Source organism: Oncorhynchus masou, chromosome 29, assembly GCF_036934945.1.
Source record: "Oncorhynchus masou masou isolate Uvic2021 chromosome 29, UVic_Omas_1.1, whole genome shotgun sequence".
In the NCBI taxonomy this organism is placed as follows: Eukaryota; Metazoa; Chordata; class Actinopteri; order Salmoniformes; family Salmonidae; genus Oncorhynchus; species Oncorhynchus masou.
In genome coordinates this window covers 98,819,453-98,838,000 of record NC_088240.1, presented here as the reverse complement: position 1 = coordinate 98,838,000, position 18,548 = coordinate 98,819,453, and the positions used below count along the sequence as shown (strand labels likewise).

The 18,548-nt window shown below is 48.1% G+C and overlaps 1 protein-coding gene across 9 annotated transcripts in view; it reads right to left on the bottom strand.

The window, feature by feature from the left end:
• Positions 1–18,548, bottom strand: part of LOC135521049 (PHD finger protein 20-like protein 1) — a 38,969-nt gene that overhangs the window by 2,769 nt on the left and 17,652 nt on the right. For 7 of the 9 annotated variants that reach the window (XM_064946964.1, XM_064946970.1, XM_064946967.1 and 4 more), the window contains 7 exons: positions 7,148–7,221; positions 6,935–7,045; positions 5,268–5,367; positions 4,589–4,784; positions 3,863–4,024; positions 3,527–3,695; positions 1,893–2,121 (listed from right to left, as the gene is read on the bottom strand). In XM_064946964.1, coding sequence (XP_064803036.1) covers positions 1,893–2,121; positions 3,527–3,695; positions 3,863–4,024; positions 4,589–4,784; positions 5,268–5,367; positions 6,935–7,045; positions 7,148–7,221 — 1,041 coding nt within the window. The remainder of the gene's footprint in view (positions 1–1,892; positions 2,122–3,526; positions 3,696–3,862; positions 4,025–4,588; positions 4,785–5,267; positions 5,368–6,934; positions 7,046–7,147; positions 7,222–18,548) is intronic. The other 2 variants (XM_064946966.1, XM_064946969.1) reach the window with 2 other exon arrangements.

Genomic DNA, 18,548 nt, shown 5'->3' with positions numbered 1-18,548 from the left:
ATGATTAGTGTTTAGGATAGGACAGTGTATGATTAGTGTATAGGATAGGACAGTGTATTATTAGTGTATAGGATAGGACACTGTATAGGATAGGACAGTGTATTATTAGTATATAGGATAGGACAGTGTATTATTAGTGTATAGGATAGGACAGTATATTATTAGTGTATAGGATAGGACAGTGTATTATTAGTGTATAGGATAGGACAGTGTATGATTAGTGTATAGGATAGGACAGTGTATGATTAGTGTATAGGATAGGACAGTGTATGATTAGTGTATAGGATAGGACAGTGTATGATTAGTGTATAGGATAGGACAGTGTATGATTAGTGTATAGGATAGGACAGTGTATTATTAGTGTATAGGATAGGACACTGTATAGGATAGGACAGTGTATTATTAGTGTATAGGATAGGACAGTGTATTATTAGTGTATATGATAGGACAGTGTATAGGATAGGACACTGTATAGGATAGGACAGTGTATTATTAGTCTATATGATAGGACAGTGTATTATTAGTGTATAGGATAGGACAGTGTATTATTAGTCTATATGATAGGACAGTGTATGATTAGTGTATAGGATAGGACAGTGTATTATTAGTCTATATGATAGGACAGTGTATTATTAGTGTATAGGATAGGACAGTATATTATTAGTGTATAGGATAGGACAGTGTATTATTAGTGTATAGGATAGGACAGTGTATTATTCGTGTATAGGATAGGACAGTGTATTAGTGTATAGGATAGGACAGTGTATAGGATAGGACAGTGTATGATTAGTGTATAGGATAGGACAGTGTATTATTAGTGTATAGGATAGGACACTGTATAGGATAGGACAGTGTATTATTAGTGTATAGGATAGGACACTGTATAGGATAGGACAGTGTATTATTAGTGTATAGGATAGGACAGTGTATGATTAGTGTATAGGATAGGACAGTGTATTATTAGTGTATAGGATAGGACACTGTATAGGATAGGACAGTGTATTATTAGTCTATAGGATAGGACAGTGTATTATTTGTGTATAGGATAGGACAGTGTATTTTTCGTGTATAGGATAGGACAGTGTATAGGATAGGACACTGTATAGGATAGGATAGTGTATTATTAGTCTATAGGATAGGACAGTGTATAGGATAGGACAGTGTATGATTAGTGTATAGGATAGGACAGTGTATTATTAGTGTATAGGATAGGACAGTGTATTATTAGTCTATAGGGTAGGACAGTGTATTATTAGTGTATAGGATAGGACAGTGTATTATTAGTGTGTAGGATAGGACAGTGTATAGGATAGGACAGTGTATTATTCGTGTATAGGATAGGACAGTGTATAGGATAGGACACTGTATAGGATAGGACAGTGTATTATTAGTGTATAGGATAGGACAGTGTATTATTCGTGTATAGTATAGGACAGTGTATTATTAGTGTATAGGATAGGACAGTGTATTATTAGTCTATAGGATAGGACAGTGTATTTAGTGGACCACCCACTACCATGTACCATCAAGCTCCTTCTCTAGACCACCCAGACCATCCCATTTACCATCAAGCTCCTTCTCTAGACCACCCAGAACACCCCATTCACCATCAAGCTCCTTCTCTAGACCACCCAGACCACCCCATTTACCATCAAGTTCCTTCTCTAGACCACCCAGACCACCCCATTTACCATCAAGCTCCTTCTCTAGACCACCCAGACCACCCCATTTACCATCAAGCTCCTTCTCTAGACCACCCCATTTACCATCAAGTTCCTTCTCTAGACCACCCAGACCACCCCATTTACCATCAAGCTCTTTCTCTAGACCACCCAGAACACCCCATTTACCATCAAGCCCCTTTTCTAGACCACCCAGACCATCCCATTTACCATCAAGCTCCTTCTCTATGAGGTCCATCCTGCCTGCCACCTGGTTCTGAACATCTTCTATGTGAGTCAGGAGGTTCATCTGCCACTGGAGACAGTTCCTGGCATGTTCCACTGAGTCTGGTCCCCTCTCATTCAGACAGCCAGGCACAGCCAGCACTGAGTCTGGTCCCCTCTCATTCAGACAGGCAGGCATAGCCAGGGAGCCAGGTACAGCCAGGGCAGTTGTCTTCTGTTGACAACACACAGCATTAACTCAACCACAAAAATCTCATCAAAATTGATCAACACATTTTACAGTTAATTATTTTTAGATGAAAGCCGATAGCCTATTGGTTAGAGAGGCGAGACAGCAACCAGAGGGTTGCCAGTTCGAATCCCGGGTCTGACAGGAAAAATCTGTCCCGGAAGTCAGCTGTCTACTCGGAGGAGTTGCATGTATCAAACCTTAGATACCACGGCTTGCCGTTGTGCACTTAACTCCACGGGCACCCCCTGATCCTACCTCTCCATGTAGTGTATTGTCTTTAGGAGAGGTTGAGATAAACAGTCCCCTGATCCTACCTCTCCATGTAGTGTATTGTCTTTAGGAGAGGTTGAGATAAACAGTCCGCTGATCCTACCTCTCCATGTAGTGTATTGTCTTTAGGAGAGGTTGAGATAAACAGTCCCCTGATCCTACCTCTCCATGTAGTGTATTGTCTTTAGGAGAGGTTGAGATAAACAGTCCCCTGATCCTACCTCTCCATGTAGTGTATTGTCTTTAGGAGAGGTTGAGATAAACAGTCCCCTGATCCTACCTCTCCATGTAGTGTATTGTCTTTAGGAGAGGTTGAGATAAACAGTCCCCTGATCCTACCTCTCCATGTAGTGTATTGTCTTTAGGAGAGGTTGAGATAAACAGTCCCCTGATCCTACCTCTCCATGTAGTGTATTGTCTCTAGGAGAGGTTGAGATAAACAGTCCCCTGATCCTACCTCTCCATGTAGTGTATTGTCTTTAGGAGAGGTTGAGATAAACAGTCCCCTGATCCTACCTCTCCATGTAGTGTATTGTCTTTAGGAGAGGTTGAGATAAACAGTCCCCTGATCCTACCTCTCCATGTAGTGTATTGTCTTTAGGAGAGGTTGAGATAAACAGTCCCCTGATCCTACCTCTCCATGTAGTGTATTGTCTTTAGGAGAGGTTGAGATAAACAGTCCCCTGATCCTACCTCTCCATGTAGTGTATTGTCTTTAGGACAGGTTGAGATAAACAGTCCCCTGATCCTACCTCTCCATGTAGTGTATTGTCTTTAGGAGAGGTTGAGATAAACAGTCCCCTGATCCTACCTCTCCATGTAGTGTATTGTCTTTAGGAGAGGTTGAGATAAACAGTCCCCTGATCCTACCTCTCCATGTAGTGTATTGTCTTTAGGAGAGGTTGAGATAAACAGTCCCCTGATCCTACCTCTCCATGTAGTGTATTGTCTTTAGGACAGGTTGAGATAAACAGTCCCCTGCACCTACCTCTCTATGTAGTGTATTGTCTCTAGGAGAGGTTGGGATGAAGTTACATCCCAGTTGGACCTGATGTACAACTGATGAATAAAGTGATCGCCTTAAAAACAAACAAGAGACAATAAAGATCAACAACACCTTTCTTACTTCCTGTTCCTTGGCTGTGAAGTGGGTGGAGTGAGAGGCGGGGTTAGTATTAGCCACCACCAGGTCCGCCCCCACCCCTCCTCCCTCCTGGCTGTTGGAGCCGTGGGGGTCTGTAGAGGGCCAGTGTTCCAGCTGTCCGGGGCTGGGGAGTTTCTGGTAGCTGGAAAGCAGAGTGATTACAAAGACAATCAATAAAATACATTATGAACACACTGTAAACTGGTGACGGGCACCAATATGGCTAATTCAACACAACATAGATAATGTTTGATTCCATACCAGTGTCCACCGCTACTAAAATCAGGTATTACTCAGCTGAACGTGTACCTGTGTTCGCTGGTGATGTAAGTGTCTGTCTTGGAGGAGTTCTGGTTGTTCAGAGAGTTGTCTGTCAGGTGGATGCAGTCAGGGAGACCGCCCATGGGCTGGTCCTCGTCAGAGTTCACCCATGACCGAGCCCAGAAGTGCAAATTGGGATTGTGTTTGTTCCTATAGGTGGACAAGGAACTAAATGGTTCATTTTGACTCCAAATGATCATGGATCCGTTTTAAATAGCACCCCCTATTCCCTTTATAGTGCACTAGATTCGACCAGAACCCTATGGCACCCTATTCCCTTTATAGTGCACTAGATTTGACCAGAGCCCTATGGCACCCTATTCCCTTTATAGTGCACTAGATTTGACCAGAACCCTATGGCACCCTATTCCCTTTATAGTGCACTAGATTTGACCAGAGCCCTATGGCACCCTATTCCCTTTATAATGCACTAGATATGACCAGAGCCCTATGGCACCCTATTCCCTTTATAGTGCACTAGATTTGACCAGAACCCTATGGCACCCTATTCCCTTTATAGTGCACTAGATTTGACCAGAGCCCTATGGCACCCTATTCCCTTTATAGTGCACTAGATTTGACCAGTATCCTATGGCACCCTATTCCCTTTATAGTGCACTAGATTTGACCAGAACCCAGTACTACAGACAATGAGTTCCACAGTTTTCTTCAGTGTGATGAAAACGTTGCCCTACGTGTTGACAGGGGACCTACTGTAGTATGTCCATCTTCAGCTGTAGTCCGTGAAGGACGTTGTTGACACTGAACACGTCTGCTAACAGCTGATGGGTGGACACGCTGGTCTTACAGTTCTGCTCAGAGTAGTTCTCAGAGAGGAAGGACAAGCCGTACATCTGACCCTTGTTCAACCAGTCTTTGTCATGGAGATATTTGGCACTCCACCTTTGACCTAAACAACAAAAACAAATGGGCATGTCAGGAAAACAACCAACATGTTGATAATAATAATAATAATGTAGGAATATCTTGGTCTTGTTTGTAAATTGTATAGGGGAGGTCGAAGTTGCCGAGCCTGAGTGCCAGTTTGTTTGTGTTATCATACCAACTCCTTGTCACTCATGGTCATGTTTGGCTTGACAATGACATCAATAGAGCTGTCAAGAGCACAAACAGATCTGGGACCAGGAGATAGGAGACACCAGATCTGAGACCAGGCGATAAAAGGAGACAACAGATCTGAGACCAGGCGATAAAAGGAGACAACAGATCTGAGACCAGGCGAGAGAAGGAGACAACAGATCTGAGATCAGGCTAAAAGTTGCCTCTAACCACCGACACAGGGTGAGATAATCTTTCATCCCCCTAATGGTTTAGGTTGGGGAGTAATCTGATCCTAGATCTGTGATTAGGGGAGTGTAGGGTATGATGTTACCTGGAGGGTCTCTGCAGATGTAACATATGTACTGGTCCGGGATGCTATCCTCCAGAAGCCCCATACACACACTGTGCTGCCAGCACATACACTCCTCACACTGAAACGCAGAGAGAGACTGAATGTGTTTGTGTTTAGGTGGAAACAAATACTATCTGAACCCAGGTCTGAAACAAGTATAATACATGTTATTTATTTATTTAAAACTAGGCAAGTCAGTCAGGAACAAATTCTTATTTACAAATGACAGCCAACCCCGTCCAAACCCGGACGAGCGCCGCCCTATGGGACTCCCAATCATGGCCGGTTGTGATACAGCCTGGATTCCAACCAGGTTCTGTAGTGACGCCTCTAGTACTCAGATGCTGTGCCTTAGACCGCTGCGCGACTCGGGAGCACACATGACAACAGACATGTTGATGCCCCATTGTTATGTCTGAGGGATAGTTGGAAAATTCCAGAAACACTCCCCAAATCCCCCCACACCCGGCCAAACGCTCCCCTAACCCAGACAACGCTATGCCAATTGTGCGCCGCACTATGGGACTCCCAACCACGGCCGGTTGTGATACAGCCCGGGATCGAACCAGGGTCAGTAGTGACGCTTCTAGCACTGCAATGTAGCGCCTTAGACCACCTGCGCCACTCAGGAGGCCCATATTAGAGGCCTGAAGGGAACGTCCTGGCGGAGCTTGTGGCAGACTTGTACTTTGAACATGTATTTGTTGTAAACTCCCCAGTTAACTGATACTAAAGAGTGATTCATTTAATATTAACTTCAGGTGTCCTTGGTGTTGAATTTACACCACAAGTGACTGGAATGTTCCAAACCCACCTCAGGCAGAACCCCCACACCACCTCAGGCAGAACCACCCCACCTCAGACAGAACCACCCCACCTCAGGCAGAACCACCCCACCACCTCAGGCAGAACCACCCCACCTCAGACAGAACCACCCCACCTCAGGCAGAACCACCCCACCACCTCAGGCAGAACCACCCCACCTCAGGCAGAACCACCCCACCTCAGGCAGAACCACCCCACCTCAAGCAGAACCACCCCACCTCAGGCAGAACCACCCCACCTCAGGCAGAACCACCCCACCTCAGACAGAACCACCCCACCTCAGGCAGAACCACCCCACCTCAGGCAGAACCACCCCACCTCAGGCAGAACCACCCCACCTCAGACAGAACCACCCCACCTCAGGCAGAACCACCCCACCTCAGGCAGAACCACCCCACCTCAGGCAGAACCACCCCACCTCAGGCAGAACCACCCCACCTCAGGCAGAACCACCCCACCTCAGGCAGAACCACCCCACCTCAGACAGAACCACCCCACCTCAGACAGAACCACCCCACCTCAGGCAGAACCACCCCACCTCAGGCAGAACCACCCCACCTCAGGCAGAACCACCCCACCTCAGGCAGAACCACCCCACCTCAGGCAGAACCACCCCACCTCAGGCAGAACCACCCCACCTCAGGCAGAACCACCCCACCTCAGGCAGAACCACCCCACCTCAGGCAGAACCACCCCACCTCAGGCAGAACCACCCCACCTCAGGCAGAACCACCCCACCTCAGGCAGAACCACCCCACCTCAGGCAGAACCACCCCACCTCAGACAGAACACTAGTCTGAGGGGTCCAGTCAGTCCAGTACCTGAATCATGAATCCATTCTCCTCGTCCATCTCACAGATACAGCGGACAATCTCCTGGGTACCATCCTCATCCTCCTCCTGGAAGTCCTCCATGTTTAGAGAGTCAAAGTCCTGGTCGGAGGGTTCAAAACAAACCCCCTTAGTTACATCTATAAATTTCCTAAGCTATAACACACAATCTATTACATAGAGGAGAATGCTAAAGGACCATACCTGGTTGTACTCATCTCCACTAAACAGCAGGCTCTCTGTGGTCGAGTCCTCCAGGAACTCTATGTCTGACAGGTCTGGAGAGAGAGAGAGAGAAAGGGGGAGAGAGAGAGAGAGAGAGAAAGGGGGGGAGAGAGAGAGAAAGGGGGGGAGAGAGAGAGAGAGAAAGGGGGGGAGAGAGAGAGAAAGGGGGAGAGAGAGAGAAAGGGGGAGAGAGAGAGAGAAAGGGGGAGAGAGAAAGGGGGGAGCGAGAGAAAGGGGGGAGAGAGAGAGAAAGGGGGGAGAGAGAGAGAAAGGGGGGAGAGAGAGAGAGAAAGGGGGAGAGAGAGAGAGAGAAGGGGGGAGAGAGAGAGAGAAAGGGGGGGAGAGAGAGAGAGAGAAAGGGGGAGAGATAGAAAGGGGGAGAGAGAGAGAAAGGGGGAGAGAGAGAAAGGGGGGAGAGAGAGAAAGGGGGGAGAGAGAGAAAGGGGGGAGAGAGAGAAAGGGGGGAGAGAGAGAAAGGGGGGAGAGAGAGAGAGAGAAAGGGGGGGAGAGAGAGAGAGAGAGAAAGGGGGGGAGAGAGAGAGAGAAAGGGGGGAGAGAGAGAGAGAAAGGGGGAGAGAGAGAGAGAAAGGGGGGGAGAGAGAGAGAGAGAAAGGGGGGGAGAGAGAGAGAGAGAGAAAGGGGGAGAGAGAGAGAGAGAAAGGGGGGAGAGAGAGAGAATAAAAACAAGTGTGAAAACACTGCTCACATTCTTTACAACATATATCTTGAAGTAATTAAAATTGTAAGAACTTCAGCAAACTATCGGCTAAAGTTAACTTAGAAAACTTTCAGCTAAGCTAACTAAATACCAAGTGTGATCATCACAGAGTAATATACCAGTCTATTCCAATACCGAAAGGCTGAATAAAGGCTAGAGGGGCGTAAACACCTGTCAGAACCTTAAAACAACAACAGTTTGACCCCAAATTGGACCCAGTTGACACTGTTAGATAACAGTCCTTAGCGATGTTTCTTCATTTCCCAAGTACTGTTGGCTTCCCCAATGTGAAATATAGAAGTATGGCCACTGATCACAGTAGACTACATTCATTCTGAGGAGGTATTAAGTCCAGAATGAAGGCTGCTGTCTCTCTGCTGTTGCTGCTGTTCTGTCGTTCTGGGACACGGGCTCCAGTGTCTGAGACATGAACAGTGCTGGTGTTGCTGTTCTGTCGGTCTGGGACATGAACAGTGTTGATGTTGCTGTTCTGTTGGTCTGGGACACGGGCTCCAGTGTCTGAGACATGAACAGTGCTGACGTCTCCCTGCATCTCCTATGATGCAGGCATCTTCACAGCACCAGTGAGAGGGGTCTACTTCATCAGATTCACTGCCATGGACAACAAAACCTCCAAGGGGTTTTCTGTACTTTAGTAGAAGAATGGCCAGTCTATGTGGTCCGGTCAGGGGAATGAAAAGGACAATCATCTATCCAATACAGCGATTCTAGAGTTGGAGAAAGGGGACACGGTCCACATGAGTCTCTTCTCAGGCTACTAGATCTAGAAAGGGGACACGGTCCACATGAATCTCTTCTCAGGCTACTAGATCTAGAGATGGAGAAAGGGGACACGGTCCACATGAGTCTCTTCTCAGGCTACTAGATCTAGAAAGGGGACACGGTCCACATGAGTCTCTTCTCAGGCTACTAGATCTAGAGATGGAGAAAGGGGACACGGTCCACATGAGTCTCTTCTCAGGCTACTAGATCTAGAAAGGGGACACGGTCCACATGAGTCTCTTCTCAGGCTACTAGATCTAGAAAGGGGACACGGTCCACATGAATCTCTTCTCAGGCTACTAGATCTAGAGATGGAGAAAGGGGACACGGTCCACATGAGTCTCTTCTCAGGCTACTAGATCTAGAGATGGAGAAAGGGGACACGGTCCACATGAGTCTCTTCTCAGGCTACTAGATCTAGAGATGGAGAAAGGGGACACGGTCCACATGAGTCTCTTCTCAGGCTACTAGATCTAGAAAGGGGACACGGTCCACATGAATCTCTTCTCAGGCTACTAGATATAGAGTTGGAGAAAGGGACACGGTCCACATGAGTCTCTTCTCAGGCTACTAGATCTAGAAAGGGGACACGGTCCACATGAGTCTCTTCTCAGGCTACTAGATCTAGAGATGGAGAAAGGGGACACGGTCTACATGAGTCTCTTCTCAGGCTACTAGATCTAGAGATGGAGAAAGGGGACATGGTCCACATGAGTCTCTTCTCAGGCTACTAGATCTAGAGATGGAGAAAGGGGACACGGTCCACATGAGTCTCTTCTCAGGCTACTAGATCTAGAGATGGAGAAAGGGGACACGGTCCACATGAGTCTCTTCTCAGGCTACTAGATCTAGAAAGGGGACACGGTCCACATGAGTCTCTTCTCAGGCTACTAGATCTAGAGATGGAGAAAGGGGACACGGTCCACATGAGTCTCTTCTCAGACTACTAGACCTAGAAAGGGGACACGGTCCACATGAGTCTCTTCTCAGGCTACTAGATCTAGAGATGGAGAAAGGGACACGGTCCACATGAGTCTCTTCTCAGGCTACTAGATCTAGAAAGGGGACACGGTCCACATGAGTCTCTTCTTAGGCTACTAGATCTAGAAAGGGGACACGGTCCACATGAGTCTCTTCTCAGGCTACTAGATCTAGAAAGGGGACACGGTCCACATGAATCTCTTCTCAGGCTACTAGATCTAGAGATGGAGAAAGGGGACACGGTCCACATGAGTCTCTTCTCAGTCTACTAGATCTAGAGATGGAGAAAGGGGACATGGTCCACATGAATCTCTTCTCAGGCTACTGGATCTAGAAAGGGGACACGGTCCACATGAGTCTCTTCTCAGGCTACTAGATCTAGAGTTGGAGAAAGGGGACACGGTCCACATGAGTCTCCTCTGAGGCTACTAGATCTAGAGTTGGAGAAAGGGGACACGGTACACATGAGTCTCTTCTCAGGCTACTAGATCTAGAAAGGGGACACGGTCCACATGAGTCTCTTCTCAGTCTACTAGATCTAGAGATGGAGAAAGGGGACACGGTCCACATGTGTCTCTTCTCAGGCTACTAGATCTAGAAAGGGGACACGGTCCACATGAGTGTCTTCTCAGGCTACTAGATCAAGAGATGGAGAAAGGGGACACGGTCCACATGAATCTCTTCTCAGGCTACTAGATCTAGAGTTGGAGAAAGGGGACACGGTCCACATGAGTCTCTTCTCAGGCTACTAGATCTAGAGATGGAGAAAGGGGACACGGTCCACATGAGTCTCTTCTCAGGCTACTGGATCTAGAAAGGGGACATGGTCCACATGAGTCTCTTCTCAGGCTACTAGATCTAGAAAGGGGACACGGTCCACATGAGTCTCTTCTCAGGCTACTAGATCTAGAGATGGAGAAAGGGGACACGGTCCACATGAATCTCTTCTCAGGCTACTAGAGCTAGAGAAAGGGGACCCGGTCCACATGAGTCTCTTCTCAGGCTACTAGATCTAGAAAGGGGACACGGTCCACATGAATCTCTTCTCAGGCTACTAGATCTAGAAAGGGGACATGGTCCACATGAGTCTCCTCTCAGGCTACTAGATCTAGAGTTGGAGAAAGGGGACATGGTCCACATGTGTCTCTTCTCAGGCTACTAGATCTAGAAAGGGGACACGGTCCACATGAGTGTCTTCTCAGGCTACTAGATCAAGAGATGGAGAAAGGGGACACGGTCCACATGAATCTCTTCTCAGGCTACTAGATCTAGAGTTGGAGAAAGGGGACACGGTCCACATGAGTCTCTTCTCAGGCTACTAGATCTAGAGATGGAGAAAGGGGACACGGTCCACATGAGTCTCTTCTCAGGCTACTGGATCTAGAAAGGGGACATGGTCCACATGAGTCTCTTCTCAGGCTACTAGATCTAGAAAGGGGACACGGTCCACATGAGTCTCTTCTCAGGCTACTAGATCTAGAGATGGAGAAAGGGGACACGGTCCACATGAATCTCTTCTCAGGCTACTAGAGCTAGAGAAAGGGGACCCGGTCCACATGAGTCTCTTCTCAGGCTACTAGATCTAGAAAGGGGACACGGTCCACATGAATCTCTTCTCAGGCTACTAGATCTAGAAAGGGGACATGGTCCACATGAGTCTCTTCTCAGGCTACTAGATCTAGAAAGGGGACACGGTCCACATGAGTCTCTTCTCAGGCTACTAGATCTAGAGATGGAGAAAGGGGACACGGTCTACATGAGTCTCTTCTCAGGCTACTAGATCTAGAGATGGAGAAAGGGGACATGGTCCACATGAGTCTCTTCTCAGGCTACTAGATCTAGAGATGGAGAAAGGGGACACGGTCCACATGAGTCTCTTCTCAGGCTACTAGATCTAGAGATGGAGAAAGGGGACACGGTCCACATGAGTCTCTTCTCAGGCTACTAGATCTAGAAAGGGGACACGGTCCACATGAGTCTCTTCTCAGGCTACTAGATCTAGAGATGGAGAAAGGGGACACGGTCCACATGAGTCTCTTCTCAGACTACTAGACCTAGAAAGGGGACACGGTCCACATGAGTCTCTTCTCAGGCTACTAGATCTAGAGATGGAGAAAGGGACACGGTCCACATGAGTCTCTTCTCAGGCTACTAGATCTAGAAAGGGGACACGGTCCACATGAGTCTCTTCTTAGGCTACTAGATCTAGAAAGGGGACACGGTCCACATGAGTCTCTTCTCAGGCTACTAGATCTAGAAAGGGGACATGGTCCACATGAATCTCTTCTCAGGCTACTATATCTAGAGATGGAAAAAGGGGACACGGTCCACATGAGTCTCTTCTCAGGCTACTAGATCTAGAAAGGGGACACGGTCCACATGAATCTCTTCTCAGGCTACTAGATCTAGAGATGGAGAAAGGGGACACGGTCCACATGAGTCTCTTCTCAGTCTACTAGATCTAGAGATGGAGAAAGGGGACACGGTCCACATGAATCTCTTCTCAGGCTACTAGAGCTAGAGAAAGGGGACCCGGTCCACATGAGTCTCTTCTCAGGCTACTAGATCTAGAAAGGGGACACGGTCCACATGAATCTCTTCTCAGGCTACTAGAGCTAGAGAAAGGGGACCCGGTCCACATGAGTCTCTTCTCAGGCTACTAGATCTAGAAAGGGGACACGGTCCACATGAATCTCTTCTCAGGCTACTAGATCTAGAAAGGGGACATGGTCCACATGAGTCTCTTCTCAGGCTACTAGATCTAGAAAGGGGACACGGTCCACATGAGTCTCTTCTCAGGCTACTAGATCTAGAGATGGAGAAAGGGGACACGGTCTACATGAGTCTCTTCTCAGGCTACTAGATCTAGAGATGGAGAAAGGGGACATGGTCCACATGAGTCTCTTCTCAGGCTACTAGATCTAGAGATGGAGAAAGGGGACACGGTCCACATGAGTCTCTTCTCAGGCTACTAGATCTAGAGATGGAGAAAGGGGACACGGTCCACATGAGTCTCTTCTCAGGCTACTAGATCTAGAAAGGGGACACGGTCCACATGAGTCTCTTCTCAGGCTACTAGATCTAGAGATGGAGAAAGGGGACACGGTCCACATGAGTCTCTTCTCAGACTACTAGACCTAGAAAGGGGACACGGTCCACATGAGTCTCTTCTCAGGCTACTAGATCTAGAGATGGAGAAAGGGACACGGTCCACATGAGTCTCTTCTCAGGCTACTAGATCTAGAAAGGGGACACGGTCCACATGAGTCTCTTCTTAGGCTACTAGATCTAGAAAGGGGACACGGTCCACATGAGTCTCTTCTCAGGCTACTAGATCTAGAAAGGGGACATGGTCCACATGAATCTCTTCTCAGGCTACTATATCTAGAGATGGAGAAAGGGGACACGGTCCACATGAGTCTCTTCTCAGGCTACTAGATCTAGAAAGGGGACACGGTCCACATGAATCTCTTCTCAGGCTACTAGATCTAGAGATGGAGAAAGGGGACACGGTCCACATGAGTCTCTTCTCAGTCTACTAGATCTAGAGATGGAGAAAGGGGACATGGTCCACATGAATCTCTTCTCAGGCTACTGGATCTAGAAAGGGGACACGGTCCACATGAGTCTCTTCTCAGGCTACTAGATCTAGAGTTGGAGAAAGGGGACACGGTCCACATGAGTCTCCTCTGAGGCTACTAGATCTAGAGATGGAGAAAGGGGACACGGTCCACATGAGTCTCTTCTCAGGCTACTAGATCTAGAGATGGAGAAAGGGGACACGGTCCACATGAGTCTCTTCTCAGGCTACTAGATCTAGAAAGGGGACACGGTCCACATGAGTCTCTTCTCAGGCTACTAGATCTAGAGATGGAGAAAGGGGACACGGTCCACATGAGTCTCTTCTCAGACTACTAGATCTAGAGATGGAGAAAGGGAACACGGTCTACATGAGTCTCTTCTCAGGCTACTAGATCTAGAGATGGAGAAAGGGGACATGGTCCACATGAGTCTCTTCTCAGGCTACTAGAGCTAGAGATGGAGAAAGGGGACACGGTCCACATGAGTCTCTTCTCAGGCTACTAGATCTAGAGATGGAGAAAGGGGACACGGTCCACATGAGTCTCTTCTCAGGCTACTAGATCTAGAAAGGGGACACGGTCCACATGAGTCTCTTCTCAGGCTACTAGATCTAGAGATGGAGAAAGGGGACACGGTCCACATGAGTCTCTTCTCAGACTACTAGACCTAGAAAGGGGACACGGTCCACATGAGTCTCTTCTCAGGCTACTAGATCTAGAGATGGAGAAAGGGACACGGTCCACATGAGTCTCTTCTCAGGCTACTAGATCTAGAAAGGGGACACGGTCCACATGAGTCTCTTCTTAGGCTACTAGATCTAGAAAGGGGACACGGTCCACATGAGTCTCTTCTCAGGCTACTAGATCTAGAAAGGGGACATGGTCCACATGAATCTCTTCTCAGGCTACTATATCTAGAGATGGAGAAAGGGGACACGGTCCACATGAGTCTCTTCTCAGGCTACTAGATCTAGAAAGGGGACACGGTCCACATGAATCTCTTCTCAGGCTACTAGATCTAGAGATGGAGAAAGGGGACACGGTCCACATGAGTCTCTTCTCAGTCTACTAGATCTAGAGATGGAGAAAGGGGACATGGTCCACATGAATCTCTTCTCAGGCTACTGGATCTAGAAAGGGGACACGGTCCACATGAGTCTCTTCTCAGGCTACTAGATCTAGAGTTGGAGAAAGGGGACACGGTCCACATGAGTCTCCTCTGAGGCTACTAGATCTAGAGTTGGAGAAAGGGGACACGGTACACATGAGTCTCTTCTCAGGCTACTAGATCTAGAAAGGGGACACGGTCCACATGAGTCTCTTCTCAGTCTACTAGATCTAGAGACGGAGAAAGGGGACACGGTCCACATGTGTCTCTTCTCAGGCTACTAGATCTAGAAAGGGGACACGGTCCACATGAGTGTCTTCTCAGGCTACTAGATCAAGAGATGGAGAAAGGGGACACGGTCCACATGAATCTCTTCTCAGGCTACTAGATCTAGAGTTGGAGAAAGGGGACACGGTCCACATGAGTCTCTTCTCAGGCTACTAGATCTAGAGATGGAGAAAGGGGACACGGTCCACATGAGTCTCTTCTCAGGCTACTGGATCTAGAAAGGGGACATGGTCCACATGAGTCTCTTCTCAGGCTACTAGATCTAGAAAGGGGACACGGTCCACATGAGTCTCTTCTCAGGCTACTAGATCTAGAGATGGAGAAAGGGGACACGGTCCACATGAATCTCTTCTCAGGCTACTAGAGCTAGAGAAAGGGGACCCGGTCCACATGAGTCTCTTCTCAGGCTACTAGATCTAGAAAGGGGACACGGTCCACATGAATCTCTTCTCAGGCTACTAGATCTAGAAAGGGGACATGGTCCACATGAGTCTCCTCTCAGGCTACTAGATCTAGAGTTGGAGAAAGGGGACACGGTCCACATGAGTCTCTTCTCAGGCTACTAGATCTAGAAATGGGACACGGTCCACATGAATCTCTTCTCAGGCTACTAGATCTAGAGATGGAGAAAGGGGACACGGTCCACATGAGTCTCTTCTCAGTCTACTAGATCTAGAGATGGAGAAAGGGGACATGGTCCACATGAATCTCTTCTCAGGCTACTGGATCTAGAAAGGGGACATGGTCCACATGAGTCTCTTCTCAGGCTACTAGATCTGGAGATGGAGAAAGGGGACACGGTCCACATGAGTCTCTTCTCAGGCTACTAGATCTAGAGTTGGAGAAAGGGGACACGGTCCACATGAGTCTCCTCTCAGGCTACTAGATCTAGAGTTGGAGAAAGGGGACACGGTACACATGAGTCTCTTCTCAGGCTACTAGATCTAGAAAGGGGACACGGTCCACATGAGTGTCTTCTCAGGCTACTAGATCTAGAAAGGGGACACGGTCCACATGAGTGTCTTCTCAGGCTACTAGATCAAGAGATGGAGAAAGGGGACACGGTCCACATGAATCTCTTCTCAGGCAATTTAGATCTAGAGTTGGAGAAAGGGGACACGGTCCACATGAGTCTCTTCTCAGGCTACTAGATCTAGAAAGGGGACACTGTCCACATGAGTCTCTTCTCAGGCTACTGGATCTAGAAAGGGGACATGGTCCACATGAGTCTCTTCTCAGGCTACTAGATCTAGAAAGGGGACACGGTCCACATGAGTCTCTTCTCAGGCTACTAGATCTAGAGATGGAGAAAGGGGACACGGTCCACATGAGTCTCTTCTCAGGCTACTAGATCTAGAAAGGGGACACGGTCCACATGAATCTCTTCTCAGGCTACTAGATCTAGAAAGGGGACATGGTCCACATGAGTCTCCTCTCAGGCTACTAGATCTAGAGTTGGAGAAAGGGGACACGGTCCACATGAGTCTCTTCTCAGTCTACTAGATCTAGAAATGGGACACGGTCCACATGAATCTCTTCTCAGGCTACGAGATCTGGAGATGGAGAAAGGGGACACGTTCCACATGAGTCTCTTCTCAGGCTACTAGATCTAGAAAGGGGACACGGTCCACATGAATCTCTTCTCAGGCTACTAGATCTAGAAAGGGGACACGGTCCACATGAATCTCTTCTCAGGCTACTAGATCTAGAGATGGAGAAAGGGGACACGGTCCACATGAGTCTCTTCTCAGGCTACTAGATCTAGAAAGGGGACACGGTCCACATGAGTCTCTTCTCAGGCTACTAGATCTAGAAAGGGGACACGGTCCACATGAGTCTCTTCTCAGGCTACTGGATCTAGAAAGGGGACATGGTCCACATGAGTCTCTTCTCAGGCTACTAGATCTAGAAAGGGGACATGGTCCACATGAATCTCTTCTCAGGCTACTAGATCTAGAAAGGGGACATGGTCCACATGAGTCTCCTCTCAGGCTACTAGATCTAGAGTTGGAGAAAGGGGACACGGTCCACATGAGTCTCTTCTCAGGCTACTAGATCTAGAAATGGGACACGGTCCACATGAATCTCTTCTCAGGCTACTAGATCTAGAAAGGGGACACGGTCCACATGAGTGTCTTCTCAGGCTACTAGATCTAGAAAGGGGACACGGTCCACATGAATCTCTTCTCAGGCTACTAGATCTAGAAAGGGGACATGGTCCACATGAGTCTCCTCTCAGGCTACTAGATCTAGAGTTGGAGAAAGGGGACACGGTCCACATGAGTCTCTTCTCAGGCTACTAGATCTAGAAATGGGACACGGTCCACATGAGTCTCTTCTCAGGCTACTAGATCTAGAAATGGGACACGGTCCACATGAATCTCTTCTCAGGCTACTAGATCTAGAAAGGGGACACGGTCCACATGAGTGTCTTCTCAGGCTACTAGATCTAGAAAGGGGACACGGTCCACATGAATCTCTTCTCAGGCTACTAGATCTAGAAAGGGGACATGGTCCACATGAGTCTCCTCTCAGGCTACTAGATCTAGTTGGAGAAAGGGGACACGGTCCACATGAGTCTCTTCTCAGGCTACTAGATCTAGAAATGGGACACGGTCCACATGAGTCTCTTCTCAGGCTACTAGATCTAGAAATGGGACACGGTCCACATGAGTCTCTTCTCAGGCTACTAGATCTAGAAATGGGACACGGTCCACATGAATCTCTTCTCAGGCTACGAGATCTGGAGATGGAGAAAGGGTACACGGTCCACATGAGTCTCTTCTCAGGCTACTAGATCTAGAAAGGGGACACGGTCCACATGAGTCTCTTCTCAGGCTACTGGATCTAGAAAGGGGACATGGTCCACATGAGTCTCTTCTCAGGCTACTAGATCTAGAAAGGGGACATGGTCCACATGAATCTCTTCTCAGGCTACTAGATCTAGAAAGGGGACACGGTCCACATGAGTCTCTTCTCAGGCTACTAGATCTAGAAAGGGGACACGGTCCACATGAGTCTCTTCTCAGGCTACTAGATCTAGAAAGGGGACACGGTCCACATGAGTCTCTTCTCAGGCTACTGGATCTAGAAAGGGGACATGGTCCACATGAGTCTCTTCTCAGGCTACTAGATCTAGAAAGGGGACATGGTCCACATGAATCTCTTCTCAGGCTACTAGATCTAGAAAGGGGACATGGTCCACATGAGTCTCCTCTCAGGCTACTAGATCTAGAGTTGGAGAAAGGGGACACGGTCCACATGAGTCTCTTCTCAGGCTACTAGATCTAGAAAGGGGACACGGTCCACATGAGTCTCTTCTCAGGCTACTAGATCTAGAGATCTAGAAAGGGGACACGGTCCACATGAGTCTCTTCTCAGGCTACTAGATCTAGAAAGGGGACACGGTCCACATGAATCTCTTCTCAGGCTACTAGATCTAGAAAGGGGACACGGTCCACATGAATCTCTTCTCAGGCTACTAGATCTAGAGATGGAGAAAGGGGACACGGTCCACATGAATCTCTTCTCAGGCTACTAGATCTAGAAAGGGGACACGGTCCACATGAATCTCTTCTCAGGCTACTAGATCTAGAAAGGGGACACGGTCCACATGAGTCTCTTCTCAGGCTACTAGATCTAGAAAGGGGACACGGTCCACATGAGTCTCTTCTCAGGCTACTAGATCTAGAAAGGGGACACGGTCCACATGAGTCTCTTCTCAGGCTACTAGATCTAGAGATGGAGAAAGGGGACACGGTCCACATGAGTCTCTTCTCAGGCTACTAGATCTAGAGATGGAGAAAGGGGACACGGTCCACATGAGTCTCTTCTCAGGCTACTAGATCTAGAAAGGGGACACGGTCCACATGAGTCTCTTCTCAGGCTACTAGATCTAGAAAGGGGACACGGTCCACATGA